Source organism: Olea europaea, chromosome 1 (genome assembly GCF_002742605.1).
Source record: "Olea europaea var. sylvestris chromosome 1, O_europaea_v1, whole genome shotgun sequence".
NCBI lineage: Eukaryota > Viridiplantae > Streptophyta > Magnoliopsida > Lamiales > Oleaceae > Olea > Olea europaea.
This window is the reverse complement of record NC_036237.1, coordinates 29,727,022-29,747,714: the sequence shown is the minus strand read 5'-3', so window position 1 is coordinate 29,747,714 and position 20,693 is coordinate 29,727,022. Positions and strand designations below refer to the sequence as shown.

The window sequence follows — 20,693 nt, the reverse complement described above, 5'->3', positions numbered from 1 at the left end:
AGTACTCCCAGAATATGGGAGTATGGAGTATTCCGCACTCTCAATCATTTTTTAACTGATGTGTATTAAATAATTGAGACTCACTATTTTATTAAGATCTTGATATATAAATATTATTTAAATAGTAATACAAAGTGATTTTGTCTACAAAGGAGACATTTCTTTTGGAGTGACAGAACGTTTTAATTGACATTTTAGTTAGAGTTGAGCTGGGTGTACAGAACCCCAACTCACAGACCTCTTACAGAGGTCTCACACATGGATGGGGTCAAAAAAAATTTTATCATTTTTTATTACATCGAGTCTCGCTGTAAAGCCGATTCTTTGTGAGACTTCTGATTTTCTTCTATAAGAACAATCCAATACAAGCAGAATTGTTCTTTCAGTTATGCAGTAGAGTATGTCTTGTTATTAAATGTTTTGTGCACTAGGAATAGTCATTTTCTTAGCCAATAATGCATGTGGGTCACCCACCAATATTATTCCATTTCTTGCCGCCCTATTTGAACAGTTAAAAAAAGGAAAAAGTTACGAGTACAGAAATTTTCGACAGAATTCCCATCAATGTCGACAAGACCACAAATGATTAGATTGATTTCATTTTTCTCTTTCCATCTTCTAATCAATTCCCACCATATGTTGTCTGTCAAAGTTTTCTTTCAAATTTTTTTATACTTGTCACATGATTGTAAAAAAACACACGTTTCAAATTCTTTAATAGTGGCTCATCAGTTTAAGTTAAATAATGTACAATGAATATTGAATAATCAAATACATATGGTAATAAGTGCCAATAAGCAAATTCTCTAGCATTGGGTATTAGCATTTAAATACGCAACTCAAAGTTCCAAACATGCATAATCCAATGTAGATGTAGCAAGACATTTTCTTGAAATTTCATTTTATTATACCATTTTGTTGCCAAACGTACAGAGTGTTGGCTGTCATCTTCTCCTCCATCAAGTGGCATTGTCCATATTCAGGACTATTCCATTGTCATCGTAGACGAACGACCCCTAAGCGATCTTTTCATCTCCACAAGTGGCCACGTGAGTCGAAGACTAACAACTAACTCTGTCCACGTGACATTTTCTTGAAGACTCGTCATCCCAATTATCCAGTCAGCACTGGATTTTGAAAATTTAGATTTATATACCTTTGGTTTGTGCAAGTCTAGGATATTTGTGGGAGATTCGAGTTAGGTTTTTCTGATCTTATACTAAATGATTTGTCTTATTGTTGGTGGGTCAATCGTATCATAGTCGTCATCTATTTGATTCTGTACCTTTTGTAGTTGTTATTGTGTATTTGAAAGTAGTTCCCTCACTTAACTGTCTTAGGAATGTTAGTTTATCTCCACGTTTTTCTAATTGTCTGTGATGAAGTACAATGGTAAAAGATTTACCTCTTTGGGGAACATCCTAAGAGAACCGTATTGTGCCATGATGGTTGTCACAGAACACGTGGCTTGAGATCACTTTAAGGAATTGGATCCACCCTTTGTTCCTTCAACCATGAATTGGAGTGCCAGGACAAGTATGGGATTACTATCTACCTATTTCGACCATCGAGACATAATGAGATGAACCTTTAGACTGGGTTGCACACTTAAGCACCATTCGAGGTTGGTGAGAATGGGATTGGCCCTTAGGCGGTGGCCTTGACAAACTTATCTGTACTTCTAATTAGTAAGGATAATCTAATAATGAGTCCATCTGAATGGTACGTTATGCACCTATGTGATGCTTGAACCCAAGTGATATTTGACTTGGGTAACTCGACACTTGAGAAACGTGCCCAATCAACTCAAGTGTTCATTTAGCGCTAGATGAATGATTGTAATTTCTATTAATTAATACAATAATTTATTTTACTCTTTTTACTAGAACAATTCTAGTGCATTAACCAGTCAACTCGAGTATTTACATAGCTTCTATATTTGCATAATTTATGCACTATTTGAGAACAATAGAATTGATCTCCTGCCCAATTACCTATTTTAACTGAAAGAAAAATCGAGCTGAACTATTCAATTCGATCCGAAATTTTTGTCCATCCCAAAATGAGATGTCGTAATAGAGATATACCATGAGGAAAAAATACATTTTCAAAAAAGACGTACATTGTCAGAATTATGAGATATACATACATTTTCAGACACAGGTACGTATAGCTAGAAAAAAATAAGAATCAAATCTCGAACAAAACCTAGGTCGGTCCGGTTTGCAAATTTCCTTCCCTCGTTAAACCTCTATAAAACCCTCAACCTTCCTAGGAAACCCACACAAATCCGTTAAGTCTTCCGCTTCAATATGGAATTTTGGGGTAACTTTCGTTTCTCAGCTCCACAATTATTACTCCAATCTGTTTCAATGCGTATAAACATTTATGTTTGTTTACCATTATAAACTATGGTATGTGATTCTTTATTGGCTGTGAACTGTGAATTTGTTTTTTTTTTCAGTATTTATCTGTGTTTGATAATACAAGTGGGGTTACATGATCTTTTATTGGTCGTTAAACTGTTCTGCTGAGTGTATTTTAGTTCTGTTTTTGAGTTCAATTCCTCAATGTGAGAAGACTCAAACCATAGTTGTATGCTTCCAGAATTTTATGATATTGAGAAGTCGTGTTTTGTGAAAATGCAACTTTATTAAATTGACACTTTCAATTGGATGGAGACATGTGGCTAAACCATGGCTGTTGGATTGAATATGGAACCTTCCATTATTAACGTGCCGTTTCACTTGGCACACCCATCACTCCATTACGCGTCTTGACTCTTGGTCTTTGAGTGAGAGAGAAAAAACCCCTCATCTGGTTAGGGTTTGTTCTCTCGATTCTATGGCTCAAATCTCTTATTTGAGGCCTTAAACGTGAAAGTCTTAGTGATTTTGTTTAGATATTCTGAGTGATTATCTGTAATGTTTTGTGTCCTCTTAAGTTGTGATGTTTTGAGAGGGATGCAGTGAAATTTCTTTGTGATTCTTCGAATGTGTTGAGTCGATCTGGAGAGATATGTATCTTTGCTTCATTTCAGTGTATTTGTTGAACATTTGTAATCCTTCGTTGCCATTTTTGGCTATTATAGTGCAATCGAGTATAATCCAACTTGTTGGATGCTCAACGGCGGATGTAGGCATTAGATGTGGTCGCCGAACCTCCGGAACTTAGGCCGAAAGAAATCTTGTGTTGATTCTTTAATTTTCTGCACAGTTTACTTTTGGCCGATTTCAATTTCTTGCTTTTCGATTTAATATTGTGTGACATTTGCCTTAAAGTGGTATCAGAGCCTTACTGAGGAGCACGATACCCGGATCTTGGAGAGAAAGGTGGATCTTCGATAGATCTTGAATTTTTGGAACTACTGAAAAGCAGATTTGAACTGCCTTGAGTTATTAAACTCGCTGGGTGAGATCTTTTCAATTTACTGTATATTACACCTGAAAATTTTGAGTTTCTTGAGCTTTCTCGAATTTTTCAGTACACCGTTGAAATCCCCTTGAGACTAATCTTTGTCCAGTGGCTCCTGTGAGGCCACTGGAATCTGAGATAAATCAAGTACGGGTGTGTAACTTTGGAGAATCTTACTGGAGGGATCTGTGAAACCTTATAATCTGATCTCATTAATTGCTTTCTGTTGATTGATAAAGACTACTTTCTCTGTTGATATTTTTTGATTACTGAAATCCTATATTACTTTGTGATTTACTATGATTTCAAAGTTGGCAACTTAGGGTTTCTATTTCAACTGTTCTAAATTCTTGCTAAATCTTGTTTGTAATAACTTGCATGCATTATGGCTACTGCAAAATTTGAAGTGAGTCAATTTGATGGTAAAATTGATTTTGATATGTGGAGTCAGAAAATGAAAGCCATTTTGATGCAAATGAAATGTGCTAAAACATTAGATGGTTCATGGACGGAGGGTTTAGCACCTAATAAGAAATCTAAACTTGAGAAAATTGCCTGGAGCACTATATTCTTATACCTATCTGATAATGTGATCAGAGAAGTGGGTGAAACCACCATTGCCTCTGATCTTTAGGAAAAACTCAAGGCAAAATATGAAACTAAAACTACTTCAAATAAGTGTTTCCTCTTAAAGCAATTCTTTTCTTTCAAAATGAATCCTGTAATTAACTTAGAAGAAAATTTGAGTAGATTCACAAAACTTACCCAAGACTTGACCAATTGTGATGAAAAACTTTTAAAAGATCAATTGGCTGTAGTCCTGTTAAACTCCATAAGTGATAAGTATAAAGACATTAAAGTTGCACTTGAATATGGAAGAGATGAACTTACACTTGATGTTATAACTAATGCTTTAAAGAATAAAGCATTAGAGATCAAGGCTAAGTTAGGTATCAGTCACACTGGTACTAGTTTTTTAACAAAAGGAAAAACCTTTAAAAAACCTACTCAAAACTTTAAGTTTTCAAAAACTAACAAAAATTGTACTGACGGGAATAAGACCAAGAATAATGCAAAAGGTAAAAAATGTTATTATTGTGGCAAACTTGGTTATTTTGCAAAGGATTGTTTCAAAAGAAAAAATGATTCAAAAGAAAAAGGTCTTGATGGAAGCAATGCCTTAGCCTATGATAAAACTAAAACTGAAAATGATTTTATTTTGGTAAGTACTGAAAAATGTCAAAGTGATAAATGAATACTTGACTCAGGCTGTTTCTTTCACATGTGCCCCAACAAAAATTGTTTTATAAATCTTGAGAAAACTAAAGGGAGGCAGGTTATAACGGGCAATAACTTTGCCTCCAAAGTGATTGGAATTGGGACTATCAAATTGTTATTAGAAAATGGTAATGTTTTGGTCCTTGAGAACACAAGACATGTCTGTGATTTGAAAAGGAACTTAGTGTCCCTAGGAATGTTAGATGATAAGAAGTTTAACATAATCATGGGTCACGGACATATAAAAATTCTTAAGGGAAATGACTTGGTCACTTCAGCCCCTAAGAAACATGGTCTCTACTGCTTAAATGCTAAACCCTTAATTGGATTAACTGCCTTTGTCATGTCTGAAAACTTTACTTTGGCTAAATTGTGGCATCAGAGACTTGGTCATATTGGTAAAAAGGGATTAAATCTCTTACATTCAAAAGGTGTATTTGGAAATCATAATCTTGGTGATTTTGGTACTTGTGAACATTGTATTTTTGGAAAACAAGTTAAACTTCCTTTTCCAACTGGAATTTATAAATCCAAACAAAGACTTGAGTATTTACGTGCTGATTTGTGAGGTCCTGCCTCTGTCTCTACATTGACTGGTTTCAAGTATTTTTTGCTTATAATTGATGACTTTTCAAGAAAAGTCTGGGTACACGTACTGAAATCAAAAGATGAGACATTTTCTGTTTTCAAGGACTGGAAAACTCAAGTTGAAAATCAGACTGATTTTAAAATAAAATATTTGAGAACTGATAATGGTTTGAAATTTTGCAATTATGAATTTGACAATCTTTGTAAAGAATATGACATCATAAGACACAAAACTGTTCCTCACACACCACAGCAAAATGGAATGGCTGAAAGAATGAATAGAACCCTATTGAACAAAGTTAGATGTATGCTTTTAAGTTCTGGTCTTCCTAAGATGTTTTGGGATGAAGCAGTTAAAATTGCTACCTACTTGATTAATAAGAGTCCATCTAGTGCTTTAAACTCTGTTGTTCCTGAATCTGTGTGGTCAAATAGACCTATAAATTACACTTATCTGAAAGTATTTGGCTGTGCTGCTTATGCTCATCAAAATATTGGTAAATTAGAATCAAAATCATTAAAGTGTGTATTATTGGGTTATGATGAAAATGTAAAAGGGTACAGACTATGGGTTAAATCAGAGAATGGTTATAGGATAATAATAAGAAAATGATGTTATCTTTAATGAGCCACTGATGCCATGTCTTGAAGGAAAAGAGAAAAATTTAACTGAAAAAAATGTTCAAATTGAGGTGGAGTCACCCTGTAGTAATGAGAATGCCTCTGGATCTACTATAGAGGATAATGAAAATGAAGAACATGTTACAGAACCAGAAACTGAAATTGATCAAACTGAAGAGACTGATTCTGCAGTTCTTCCCCTTGATGAGTATCAACTCACAAGAGATAGGGAGAGGAGGCAAATCAGACCCTCTACCAGATTTGATACAGACACCTATGTTTCTTTATTTTCTTACCAAGATATGTCTGAAAATGAGCCAAATTCCTTTGAAGAAGCAATTAAATGTAAAGAAAGCAAAAATTGGAAACTGGCAATGGAAGATGAGATGTCTTCATTACTTAAAAATAAAACATGGATTTTAGTTGACAAACCCAAAGGTCAAAAATTGATTAACTGCAAGTGGATTTATAAAATAAAATCAGGGGAAGGTGAAAGTAAAAATGTTAGATATAAATCCAGACTTGTAGCAAAGGGTTTCACACAAAAGGAGGGTGTGGATTACACTGAAATTTTTTCTCCCGTTGCTAAGTATGTCACCATTAGATGCTTGCTTGCTATTGTTACTCAATTTAAATGGGAACTTGATCAACTTGATGTTAAGACTACTTTCTTGTATGGAGAATTGGATGAAACTATATATATGAAATAACCTATTGGTTTTGAAAAGGGTGATCCTGAAAATACTGTTTGTTTGCTAAAGAAATCTTTGTATGACCTAAAACAAGCACCTAGGCAATGGTATAAGAGATTTGACACTTTTGTCCTAAAACTTGGTTTCAGAAGAAGCCAATATGACACTTGTTTGTACTGCAAAGGTAATGGAGTTGAAAACTCATTATATCTGGTCCTTTATGTGGATGAAATGCTGTTAGCTAGCTCAGACAAATCAGAAATTGATAATATCAAATCAAAGTTAAAATCAGAATTTGATATGAAAGACCTAGGTGATGCAAAAAGAATATTAGACATGCAGATATGGAGGAACAAAGATAAAAATATATTGTTTCTAAATCAATGTGATTATGTGTCAAAAATTTTGAAAAAATTTAATATGTTTCATTGTAAGCCTGTGACACTTCCTTTTGCAAATCATTTTAAACTGTCTTCTGAATTTTGTCCCAAATCCGAAGAAGAATATGCTAGAATGTCAAAAATTCCATATGCTAATATAATTGGTTCTATAATATACTTGATGATATGCATCAGACCTGATCTTGCATATAGTATTAGCATTTTAAGTAGATTCATGAGTAATCCTGATGAAGAACATCGACATGCTTTGAAATGGTTATTGAGATACCTAAAGGGATCATCAAACTTAGGATTAGTGTTTAAATCGGATAAAAATGAGATATGTTTGAAAGGCTATACTGACTCTGACTTTGCTGGAAATAGAGATAATAGAAAGTCAACCTCATCCTATTTTTATACACTATGTGGTACTGCCATTAGTTAGAAGTCTTAATTTCAGAAAATAATAGCTCTGTCCTCTACTGAGGTAAAATACATAGCAGCAACTTATGCTGTTAAGGAGGGGATTTGGTTAAATGGTTTACTGATAGAAATGGGTTTTAATGATAATCTCACAGTGCTATTCTCTGATAATCAGAGTGTCATTCACCTCAGCAAAAATCCCATGTTTCATGACAGATCAAAACATATTGATGTTAAGTATCATTTTATAAGAGATATAATTTCAAAAGGTAAAATTAAGATTAATAAAGTTTCTACTCAATTTAATCCATCAGATATGGGTACAAAAGTAATCCCATTAAACAAATTCTTAAACTGTTTGAAACTTTTATCTGTTAATACTTTGTAATTTTTTTTTGTACAAGTACATAGAGCAAATGAAGATGAGTTAAGGATTTGCTCCTGGCTGCACTATAGTTTCAAAAATTCTGGTAGCAAGGTGGAGAATGTGAGAAGACTCGAACCATAGTTGTATGCTTCCAGAATTTTATGATATTGAGTAGTCGTGTTTTGTGAAAATGCAACTCTATTAAATTGACACTTTCAACTGGATGGAGACTCGTGGCTAAACCATGGCTGTTGGATTGAGTCCGGAACCTTCCACTATTAACATGCCGTTTCACTTGGCACACCCATTACTCCATTACGCGTCTTAACTCTTGGTCCTTGAGTGAGAGAGAAAAAACCCCTCGTCTGGTTAGGGTTTGTTCTCCTCGATTCTGTGGCTCAAATCTCTAATTTGAGGCCTTAAACGTGAAAGTCTTAGTTATTTTGTTTAGATATTCTGAGTGATTATCTGTAATATTTTGTGTCTTCTTGAGTTGTGATGTTTTGAGAGGGATGCAGTGAAGTTTCTTTGTGATTCTTCGAAGGTGTTGAGTCGATCTGGAGAGATAAGTATATTTGCTTCATCTCAGTGTATTTTTGAACATTTGTAACCCTTCGTTGCCATTTTTGGCTATTATAGTGCAACCGAGCGTAATCCAACTTGTTGGATGCTTAACGGGGGATGCAGGCATTAGATGTGGTCGCCGAACCTCCAGGGCTTAGGCCGAAAGAAATCTCGTATTGATTCTTTAATTTTCTACACAGTTTACTTTTGGCCGATTTCAATTTCTTTTTTCTCGATTTAATATTGTGTGACATTTGCCTTACACTCAAGAATCTATTGCTTTTAACCTTATATTTTTTAGATAAACCAGAGCATGCTTGGCTAAGCTTAAAACTTTTACTTATAAGCACAAGAAGGTTCAAACAAAGTAATTTTTTTTCCCCTTAAAAGCAAAAAAAAAAAAAGGAACAGAAAAAAGGGTTCTTGCAACATTTTTTTTAGTTAAAAGTAAAAGAAAAAAAACCTTTTCTTATGCTCAACCAAACATGTTGGATTAAATTAGTGCAGTGGATGAAATCGGATTCATTCATACCGCATATGCAATTTACATATTGGATTTGTGTATACCGTATATGCAACATACCGTATTTACGCACACCGTATATATAAATTACTGTATATGCAGATTATCGTATATACAGCTTATCGTATTTACAACAACATACCATATTTGCAATAGCTTGCCGTATTTGCACTAGCTTACAGTATATGTAACAGTTTATCGTATTTGCATATACCGATCTTGCATATACCGTATATGTAGTGCATTAGGCAAAATATAGCAGATTTAATTTCAATAAAATGAACTTAATTTGATTTTATTTAAAATATAAATATGAAGACAAAATAATAAGACTGCAAATTATATGAAGCACACGAATAAATTGCAGAAATATACGAACAGTGAAGATAAAATCGTAGGAAATAAATAAATAACGGATGAACTTTCAACCCTAGGCCTATGCGAACACAATTTCATTAAAACAGATTCGTCTCCTCACCGTGAGTACTTGAGATTTAATTCGAGCGTCCATTTTCCAAGATACAACGGTAAACCAGTAGAATCTGAACACTGCAAAAACTATTTCGACGAACAGACTTAGTATTCGAACAATATCTCCACCTAGACGTTTGACAGAAACTATATATGCAAACAGAACAACATTGTGCGGTAGATAGAAAATGACAAAATTTTCATGTATTTTCGCCGAACTGACTTAGTATTCGAACAATATCTCCACCTAGACGTTTGACAGAAACTATATATGCAAACAAAACAATACTGTGCAGTAGACCAAAAATAACAGAATTTTCGTGTATTTTCTGGTGCGTGTAATGGAAAAGGATTGTGAAATAAATAGGTTGTAATGGAGACTTCAGAAGCCATGAGTTATGTCGTTAACTCAACAATGAATATTGGAGTTTCGACTGTTTTAATTGAAGAAAGCCAAAAAATAGCAAAACGTGGACACTCCAAAGAGGCTAATTTTTGCTCCGTTCGGTCTGACATTCATATACGCAGGTCGCTCTCGCTCACAAGTCTAAGGCTCGATGTACTATTTTGATCCTTGATTTGCACCCCCTGCGTGCTCACGTAGAGAGTTTCTATGCTACACATAATTACATCCTTCCAAAGTGCAATCATATATAAAGTGGTTCATGCTTTCTTCATTTTCCTATGTGGGACAAATCATATTTTCCACATAAACCATCTTCCAATGGTTAACTTTGAGCTCTAATTTCTTATTCATTCATTCATCAATTTTGACAAGTAAATATATGATTTTAATGCTCTCACGGAGGAGAACACGGATCAACTTTAATCTTCCAAATTGAACCAATGGGTCCCACTCAAATTTTATGCCAAAATCTGCCACTAAACCCATTTTTTCCCACAAAACATGCTCTCCTTTCAATTGTGGCAGAAAGTTATTTATTCTTCTACATTACCTTGTGAATAATTTGATTTAAATAATGTTTCCATGGCTGCTAAATTTTGCTTCCTTCATTGATTTCATGTCGTTCATATATTAAGTGATTTTTTGCAGGTCCTGATAAGTATATGCTTTTTGTTAATTTCATGTTTTTCTCTGCGAATTAAATAATTAAACTTATCTCCCTATAGTTTAAAGTCCAATGGGGCATATTCATGGCTTCATCAGAATGGTAGAAGATATAGTTTGTCAATGAAGTAAAATCTATATTTGCATTTTACTTGTGACCTGCTTGCTCTGAATGTTAAATTTGCGCGATCTATGCAGGAGTTGAAGTTAAAGCTGAAGAATCACTCAAGGTTCAACCTGAGTTTAGCAAACTGATTCATATTTCACAGGTTTGAATTTGGGGTTCTTTTGTAGTACAGCGGCTTTTTGTATTACGAGTTATAAAAGTTGAATTATTTTTAGGCAGCACTAGGAGAGGTGAAAGACATCAAAGGAGCCAAGCACGTTCCCATTCGTATGAAGCTTGATGAAGACGAGTATGTAATAGGAACTCTTTCAGCAGAAGACAGACCTCAGATGATGTTGGACTTGGTAATTGAGAGGAAGTTTGAGCTCTCCCATGACTGGAAAAGTGGAAGCGTCTACTTTATTGGTAGTATTGCTGATGATCAAATTCAAGGTACATATCAGTTAATATCATTACATGTGTGTTTGAGCCACATTATTTTGAAAAGAACGTATTTTGGAATAGTATAGGTTGATGAAGAATGTGTGGTTAAAAAATGAGAAAATGTTTTGGATTTGCACGTAATATTATTTTATTGAAGAATGTGTAGTTGACATAACGTCAAATCAATGTTTAAAAATGTATTTTTTTGAAAGAATGCAACTCAAATATGGCCGTTTCATTCATGCTGATTGTGATTATGTGAGCTAACTTTGAGAGAATTGTATGTGCAGACACCACTGTCCTTATTGCAAGTGTGAATAAAAGGACTTGCTTGGGAATTTAATGTTTTGCAGTATTTGAGTGGCATTTGAATGTCGTCTATTGCATACTTGCGTTAGTTTTGATAGTTGCAAGCGTGAAGCAATTTTGTATATCTGTTTTTCATTTCTCTTGAAACAAATGGTGGCTTGTTTTGGGATGTGCATTCCTGTAGATAAAGGATATCAATTTTTGTAGTCTTTTTTTATTATTCTTTTTATCTAGATGAGCAAGATTTTTCAGATGAATCTGATGATAGGAAAATCGAATTGAGGCTCTTGAAAATGGTGGTATGTCAACAATCTCTCTCTCTGTCACCAGTTTTAAGTCTCATCGGTTTCTTTCACTCTTCAGATATGCAAAACGAGAAGTTACTGTTTAGGTTTGTTAACTTCACAGGTAAACCCCAGCCCAAGGTTGAGGACGTGAAGCCTACAAAAGATAAGGCTACTGCTGCTAAGACTGGAACTAAGAAAGAAGACGCCTCTGACTCTGATGGCAGTGATGATGATGATGATGATGATGATGATGATGATGATGATGATGATGATGATGATGATGGATCTGACAGTGAAGATGTCTCCATTCTCATTACTCGAGGAGTTTTACTGTGTTATTTGCCTGAATCTCTTTGTTTTCTTCCTCGAGATCATTCATTACAAATACTTCCATCTTCCTGTTTCCCAGTGATTTCCATAAGTTGGATCGTGTCTAGGACTCGGACGATTTGATAAATGTAAGTAATGATTCCAGTGATGAAGAAAAGCCAAAGTTACTGGAATTTACTATTTTTATAATGTATGATCTAAAACATATACAACAAGACTTCTGTTGATTCTTTACTTGTACTAAAGGAGCAGCAGCCCATGAAAAGGCCATCTTCTCCCGTTTCCAACAAAAAGGCAAAATTGGCAAATCCTGGTAAAACAGATTTATATATATATATTTTTTTTTTTCGATATTTTCAGCTATATGTATATTCTATCTGAGATTTCAGTGTATTGTGTATTCTTGATTAGTTAAATTATTTTGTGTAGGTAATGCAAGCGTTCACATTGCAACTCTTTACCCTTACGGAAAGGCTGGAAAAACTCCAACTGGCAACAAAACCAAGTAGGAGACCAGATTTACTAAGAGGGGATTGATTTATAGAAGTTTTGGTAGATATTCTTACGATAGCAAAATATGAGGAGCCTTATGGATTATTCTTTTGCTTAAAATATCCAGCTTCCCAATTTTGTCATCATTCTTTGGCTTAAAAGATCCAGCTTCTCAATTTTGTCAAATTACGGCTTTAATTTATCAAAGATTTTATTTCATTCATGGGTGAAAATTTTATTAAATAGCAAAAAGTTTGTATGGTTAGCGATCTATCTCAGTGGCACGTTCTCACTTTCGCTCTCACGTGAAAAACTCTTCCTCCTTTGAGTCTACGTAGAAGGGCTTATGTTACGATTAACGTCTCTAGTTTCTCTGTCTAGCTGTTTCATGATATCTGTCAACATTGTAACTCCATAGACCACAGAATATAGAGAAGGCCACTCAAATTGCATAGAAGGCAAAAATCTCATAAGGTTGCCCTTGCTCAATTCAACATTAAACTAGTACTTGATTTTCGACACACATCCATAATCAGCTTATGAATTTTGAAAGAGGGTATCTATGAAGATGGGTCATACGAATATTCAGTTTTCTAGGAAATACTATTATAAATAAAACTGGGACCGTAATGCAGACCTTCTAAACCGTTCATACGAATTGATTCAACCAAGATACCGAAAATAATCAGATATACTACCATAACATGAAACTGTCCAACAAAAGCAAACGAACTACATTGCTGCTTCTAACCTGCATTTCTGCAAGGAAAACAAAGAGTTGAGATATTGGGATCCGACAACTTCCAGCACCAATGGAGGAGTTCACCTTTCCAGCTCTGCCCTACAAATTCCTGTTAAACCAAACTGTCTGGCTTGCACCAAAACACCTGTACACATGATTTAAATGAGTTCTCGATCCTTATAAGCAGGAAACCTGGACCTGCAAAACTCAATATACAGTGAGAACTGTCTCTTCAAGAAAGAAAATTTGCAGATCAGTGAAAACTCACTATCCTGATTGTTAGGCCTGATTGCATATACAAGCAAACAAGCAATGACAGATAAAAAAGGAGACGTGTAATTATTTAAACTTCAAATGCAAGTTGGTTGTGACATGAATTGCCGATGGTCCAGTTCAGATTAAAAATAAAAACCTTGATTGCAAGAGGTGAAGTTCAACACCAGTTACATAATTCCAAGGCAACTGAACAAGTAGTACAGAGTGACATTTGCAATTGTTAATAATTGAGATAAAAGGCATCGACAGCATTCAGAAAGAAGTTACTATATCAATAACAAGCCATCCTAAGTGATTAACAGAGTAATGATGCAGAAAAAGATGTCCTAGATCATTTGTTTCTAATAGCAAGATTTCTATAAAAACCATATGAACACCACACTTTCTTTCAAGAAAAAGCATCCAAGAGTAATGACTCTTCTCCCAGTCAGATAAAAATCTTAATAAATTATGAGATCTTATTTAACAGATATGAACTCATCATATTGTTTCATATCTTCTCAATTTCAGTGAAAAATTCACATTAGTTACACCACATAAAAAGTAGGTATTGATAAAAGGAAACAGAAAAAATTGGTGATTATGGAGATTTTGTTTTGCAAGCTTATAATGAACGCCAGTTGAATTGAATGGAAAAGAATTTTGTGATTTTTGCATAGAGGGCAGAAAACTAGTTTCTTTATCAATAAATACAGGTAATGAAAAACCACAGGTGCCTAAATAGGTTTCGTATTTAAAACGAAATGAATAGCTGGTGTGCGTATTAAACATAATAGTTATGGCAGCAAAGATGAAGGGGTTCACATAGAGAGACGGAGCAGATCAGCCACAAAAATACGATGACTACCATAACAACATAATTTGGAAGGGTGTATAGTAGCTCAGAGAACTCTAATGTAGTGTTGTCTACTATAACCTTTCCATGCAGTCAAGCACACAAATCAAGCATGTTGAAAAGGATCAGAAAAGCATGTAAGTGTTGACATATTTTTTCACATTCCTTAAGACAGTATTGTAAACCTGCACACCACCTGCACAGTGGAAAATGCGCAGTGAGCTATACTAAAAGGACAGGTGGGCTCTCAGGAAAAAGAAAAATTTTACTTAGCCCTTGTTTGAGCCCCATTTTAGGGGTGATGTATTTTTGAAAAGTGATTTTTTTTTAAGAATGTGTGGTTAAAAAATAAGGAAATTTTTTTCAATTTACGTGTAAAATTATTTATGGGATAATGTGTGATTGAAAATAAAATAATTTTTTGAAAAAATGGAGGCCAAACATAGGATTAGGAGGAATGCATAATGGTACTCAAAAGATAAGAATAACGAACCAGTGCTCAAATCATCGGTACCCCATATCAACTTTGCTGTGGTGGCTCCTGGGCATAGTACTGATCTCCATTTTGCACGTCACCATTGTCATCATTTTCATTTCTATCATCAGCCCCACCAGCATTGACCTTGTCAGAACGTTCTGCCTCTTCCTTTTCCCTGTTCCATTGCTCAATTTTAGCTCGTCTCTCTTCACTACCTTCCCTAACAGGACTGCGATCCCTCCTTCCACCTGGGCTCCTGCTTCTACCCCTCTTACGACTAGGACTTGTACTTCTGCGCCTCCTGCTGCGACTTTCATGGTAATCATGATCATCATACCTCCTACTGTGACTGCGATGGCCATGAGAACTCTCTTCATAGCTACGGTGTCTGTAGGGGCTTCTGCTTCTGCTACGCCTTCTCTTGTATCTCCCAAACAAGTGGCGTCTCAACTCCCTGATTATTGTCACATATAAGAGACATTAGCTAACAATCAAAACTTAACAAAGCCACTTTTCTTACTTTTCCACCACAAGAAAGGTCAGGCTTTTACCTGCTAATTCTTTTCAGATGCATAAAGTTGCAGTACCCACCACGATTGCAGGTATTCTCGTCATACTGCCTACAGGTAGCTTCACGAAAATCAGTCACAGGAGAAAAATCAACTATAATGGGCCGTCCTGCAGAGATGATATTTGACATCAGCAGATGCATCAGGTTATCTCTTCTTCTTTTTCTTTTTGAACATTACATGAAAATAACTTATTACAGTGAAATAAAATCTAACAGACTCATTGTAATATTCATCAATAAACCACTGTACAAGAATTCATACAAAAAAGAAAAAAATACACATTATTTCAGGAAAAAACTATGTGAATATTTCACTACCGCATTCATCCATATATTTCTCCTAAAAGGAATGCAAACAGATGTTGGGACATGGTGAAAGTGTATGAACCGAAACCATAGAGAAAGGACAGGAAACTAAATTTACCAAAATAGAGGGATGGAAACTCAAATGGTCAGGTTTAGAAAAAGTACTAGCATATTTAAATTTGAATATAGAACCGCAAGGTGCTGATATACTTACCGATTGAATTTGAACATGTCAAACAATGGGCTGCGTGATATAAAATTAGGTAATGACAAAGTTGTAAAATTCACCCCCTCTCCCATTTTTGGGTAAATGGAGATAAAAAATAAACTTAAATACGAAGGTGGAGTTATGTATGTACTGAACATAATTTTGGTAGGGTACAAATAGTATAAGCACATAATACTAAGGAATTATCCAAATTAAAGTTCTATAACACAGAAAACAAATCAAGTGTTGACCAACTACTAAGAAAATAATGATGAACAGCAAGATGTAATCAAGCACCAGCATAAAATCTTCCAGTCAGATTTTTCACTGCATTTGCAGCATGCTCTTCCTCTCTGAACTGAACATAAACATTACCAACCTGTCAAAATACAGGGTATGATTATTAATATGATCAAAGAAGTAAGATGGATGAAAATGCCAATAGAATACCACATGAGCGAGTCAAGGGAACTTGCCATGTGGTCAGCCAAATTGTCGCAGATGTTCAAGCTTTCAATCTCTCCATACTTGTTGAGCTCCTCAAACAAGTCTTCATAAAAATCCTACAACATCAACAAAAGTAAACAACCATGCTAATAAATCCCACAAAGCACAATCCACAGAAAGATATCATGAGCAGATACAACACCCATATAATCTCATAGTATAAATCATCATCATCATGAAATAAAGTCAAAGACCAGTGTGAAACTTAAATTTGCCAGAAGCAAAAGAGAAAGGTCATAGAAAATGAAGAAAGGATACAGTGACCCAGTAATCTTCAATAAAAACCAAATGAAGATTTAGATTTCTCACATTAGTCATCCCAAAATAATTAAAAAAAATTCTAATGTGACAACCAGATCCGAAAAGCAACTTTCGTCAACCAAAGAAAATAATTCTACAACAAAACTAGAGTTCAAAACCGTTAACAAACCCTTCGTCAAAAAATACACAAACCCAGTTCAACCTCATATTCGACTAAAAAATAACGTACCCATATTAAGTTAAACTTCGTCAAAATCACTACAATCAACTAAAAACCCTCTACGTAGCTTACTTACAGTAAATCGTTTCGGCAACATATTGACAACATCAATTAAAACAACAATAGCAATATCTAAAACTATTCTTCCTCCCAAAACTGGCTTTACCTCAAAATGTTCCTGTATAGCTTTTGGATCGATGGGCTGACCCTGAGCATCAACACCAGGAGTGATCATGTCAGGACGCTGGTACATGTTAGACAACAATATTGTTGGACTTATGCTGGGCTTGGTGTGGAGCCTGGAACACCGATCCCCGTGTCGACATGCGCCGATCTTGAAGTAGAAGGGGCAGTTCACTCGATCCTTCTCCGTCCCAAATATCGATGCCAAATGCTCCGCCATTGATGACGATGACGATAAAAACCGATTTTTGGAGTTGAATTGTGTGATTTGGGAAATTGGGGAAAGAGGAGAGGGTTTGCTTTTTACACCATTTGACTTGTGACCGACGTCGGCTGCCTACCTGGGTTGGGTTAAGCCAAAAAATAAGTTTTTAATTTCTTCTTCCTTTTTCTTTAATTCATAAACAAAATACAGCTTAAATCAAAACTAAAAATTAATTTAAATATAATTCATAAATTTTTAACCATATATTTTGGGCTTGTTTGAGAGCGATTTTTGCTCTCAAAAAATTAATTTTTTTTACCATTATTTAACTATTTCAGCCGTCATATTTGACTTTTTCTCTTACATGTGGACCCCAATTTTCTCGTAACGATCAAAAAATTAATTCTCAAAACAAAATTTACATTTATTAATTTTTATTAAAATCAACTGAAAATCTAATTTTTAAAACCAACCGATATTATCCATATACAAATAGCAATTTTACATTTTTCAGCCCCACCAAACATTCCTTAACACTAACTTTACTTCTGTAATAATATATTATAAGGCTCTGCAGTGATAGATATGGTGGTTTGCCCGAGTGGTTAAGGGGGAAGACTTAAGATCTTCTGCACATAAGTGCGCGTGGGTTCGAACCCCACAGCCACCATTGAAATTTTATTTTCATGTTTATTTTAGATTTTTAGTTATTTATTCTAATTACATATCACAGTCTAATTATTTTATGCCACTAATTTCTATAAAGTTAAAGAGTTTATAAAAATAGTGAAATACTCTTACTATTCGAGACAAGTTTATAATTTTGTTGCCACCTAATGTGTGATTATTTGAGTGGAATCAATATTTACGAGACAAATTTCAAGATGAGATAATATAGAGATAGACACTTCATCAAGAAGCGATACTAAGGTAGTAATTTCGATAAATGCTACTTGAAAATTTTATCCTCAAAATATTCTTAAGTGCTTCTTCATAAACTGAACTCTAATTTGCCCCAATTTCATCATCAAACTTTCAAATCCATTTAACATTGAACTTTTTGTTATATAGATAGATATATTGACGTGACATATTAAGCTCTTCCGTGCACACAATTCACCAACCCAAAAGATTCTACGACGTGATAGTTCAAAAATCACACAACTTTTTAGATGTTAAATTGTGGACAAAATAGAAATAAAAATTAAAATCAGTGTTATAAACCTAATAAGATTTACCATGCTAATAAATCCCACAAAGCACAATCCACAGAAAGATATCATGAGCAGATACAACACCCATATAATCTCATAGTATAAATCATCATCATCATGAAATAAAGTCAAAGACCAGTGTGAAACTTAAATTTGCCAGAAGCAAAAGAGAAAGGTCATAGAAAATGAAGAAAGGATACAGTGACCCAGTAATCTTCAATAAAAACCAAATGAAGATTTAGATTTCTCACATTAGTCATCCCAAAATAATTAAAAAAAATTCTAATGTGACAACCAGATCCGAAAAGCAACTTTCGTCAACCAAAGAAAATAATTCTACAACAAAACTAGAGTTCAAAACCGTTAACAAACCCTTCGTCAAAAAATACACAAACCCAGTTCAACCTCATATTCGACTAAAAAATAACGTACCCATATTAAGTTAAACTTCGTCAAAATCACTACAATCAACTAAAAACCCTCTACGTAGCTTACTTACAGTAAATCGTTTCGGCAACATATTGACAACATCAATTAAAACAACAATAGCAATATCTAAAACTATTCTTCCTCCCAAAACTGGCTTTACCTCAAAATGTTCCTGTATAGCTTTTGGATCGATGGGCTGACCCTGAGCATCAACACCAGGAGTGATCATGTCAGGACGCTGGTACATGTTAGACAACAATATTGTTGGACTTATGCTGGGCTTGGTGTGGAGCCTGGAACACCGATCCCCGTGTCGACATGCGCCGATCTTGAAGTAGAAGGGGCAGTTCACTCGATCCTTCTCCGTCCCAAATATCGATGCCAAATGCTCCGCCATTGATGACGATGACGATAAAAACCGATTTTTGGAGTTGAATTGTGTGATTTGGGAAATTGGGGAAAGAGGAGAGGGTTTGCTTTTTACACCATTTGACTTGTGACCGACGTCGGCTGCCTACCTGGGTTGGGTTAAGCCAAAAAATAAGTTTTTAATTTCTTCTTCCTTTTTCTTTAATTCATAAACAAAATACAGCTTAAATCAAAACTAAAAATTAATTTAAATATAATTCATAAATTTTTAACCATATATTTTGAGCTTGTTTGAGAGCGATTTTTGCTCTAAAAAAATTGATTTTTTTACCATTATTTAACTATTTCAGCCGTCATATTTGACTTCTTCTCTCACATGTGGACCCCAATTTTCTCGTAACGATCAAAAAATTAATTCTCAAAACAAAATTTACATTTATTAATTTTTATTAAAATCAACTGAAAATCTAATTTTTAAAACCAACCGATATTATCCATATACAAATAGCAATTTTACATTTTTCAGCCCCACCAAACATTCCTTAACACTAACTTTACTTCTGTAATAATATATTATAAGGCTCTGCAGTGATAGATATGGTGGTTTGCCCGAGTGGTTAAGGGGGAAGACTTAAGATCTTCTGCACATAAGTGCGCGTGGGTTCGAACCCCACAGCCACCATTGAAATTTTATTTTCATGTTTATTTTAGATTTTTAGTTATTTATTCTAATTACATATCACAGTCTAATTATTTTATGCCACTAATTTCTATAAAGTTAAAGAGTTTATAAAAATAGTGAAATACTCTTACTATTCGAGACAAGTTTATAATTTTGTTGCCACCTAATGTGTGATTATTTGAGTGGAATCAATATTTACGAGACAAATTTCAAGATGAGATAATATAGAGATAGACACTTCATCAAGAAGCGATACTAAGGTAGTAATTTCGATAAATGCTACTTGAAAATTTTATCCTCAAAATATTCTTAAGTGCTTCTTCATAAACTGAACTCTAATTTGCCCCAATTTCATCATCAAACTTTCAAATCCATTTAACATTGAACTTTTTGTTATATAGATAGATATATTGACGTGACATATTAAGCTCTTCCGTGCACACAATTCACCAACCCAAAAGATTCTACGACGTGATAGTTCAAAAATCACACAACTTTTTAGATGTTAAATTGTGGACAAAATAGAAATAAAAATTAAAATCAGTGTTATAAACCTAATAAGATTTTGAACTTGTGCACGTTATAAATCGATCATTGAACACAAATGTTTCATATTGATCATCATACTTTAGCCCCTGTTTGATTAAGATAAACATCAAATTTCTAGTAAATTTGAATACAAATTGACAAAATATATGGTTGAGAGATTTTATGTTCCATGAAATGCGTGACTAAAATTAAAATTATTAAAATGATTTATGCCTTGTTTGGACTTTATTTTATTAAAAATGCATTTTCCTCTCCTCTTTTTAATCACACATTTTTCAATAAAATATTATTACACATCAA

General features: G+C 34.3%; 2 protein-coding genes and 2 non-coding genes across 7 annotated transcripts; 3 read left to right on the top strand and 1 right to left on the bottom strand.

Annotated features, from left to right (window-relative positions):
* The first annotated feature begins 2,312 nt into the window (after positions 1-2,312).
* On the top strand, positions 2,313-12,375 carry LOC111407120 (histone deacetylase HDT1-like). Its single transcript, XM_023036435.1, has 7 exons — positions 2,313-2,325; positions 10,589-10,659; positions 10,733-10,949; positions 11,484-11,759; positions 11,830-11,936; positions 12,083-12,179; positions 12,296-12,375. The coding sequence occupies exons 1-7, from the start codon at positions 2,313-2,315 to the stop codon at positions 12,373-12,375; spliced, it is 861 nt and encodes a 286-aa protein (XP_022892203.1).
* A 430-nt stretch (positions 12,376-12,805) lies between these two features.
* LOC111400412 (splicing factor U2af small subunit B-like) lies at positions 12,806-19,317 on the bottom strand. 4 transcript variants are annotated; one of them, XM_023027846.1, is made up of 6 exons: positions 18,954-19,317; positions 16,251-16,337; positions 16,072-16,153; positions 15,241-15,367; positions 14,705-15,143; positions 12,806-14,407 (listed from the first exon to the last, which is right to left on the bottom strand). In XM_023027846.1, exons 1-5 carry the CDS (start codon positions 19,188-19,190, stop codon positions 14,732-14,734), a joined length of 945 nt encoding a protein of 314 aa, XP_022883614.1. In that variant the 5' UTR covers positions 19,191-19,317; the 3' UTR covers positions 12,806-14,407; positions 14,705-14,731. The 4 variants fall into 4 exon arrangements, with proteins under 4 accessions (XP_022883614.1, XP_022883602.1, XP_022883612.1 ...); XM_023027834.1 differs by lacking the exon at positions 18,954-19,317 and adding an exon at positions 16,929-17,312; XM_023027844.1 differs by lacking the exon at positions 18,954-19,317 and adding an exon at positions 16,929-17,312 and having other exon boundaries at positions 12,824-13,298.
* Positions 17,738-17,820, top strand: TRNAL-UAA. Its single transcript has one exon. It is a non-coding gene; the product is annotated as a tRNA-Leu (tRNA).
* Positions 19,318-19,761: 444 nt separating the features above from the next.
* TRNAL-UAA lies at positions 19,762-19,844 on the top strand. Its single transcript has one exon. It is a non-coding gene; the product is annotated as a tRNA-Leu (tRNA).
* The last annotated feature ends 849 nt before the right edge of the window (positions 19,845-20,693 follow it).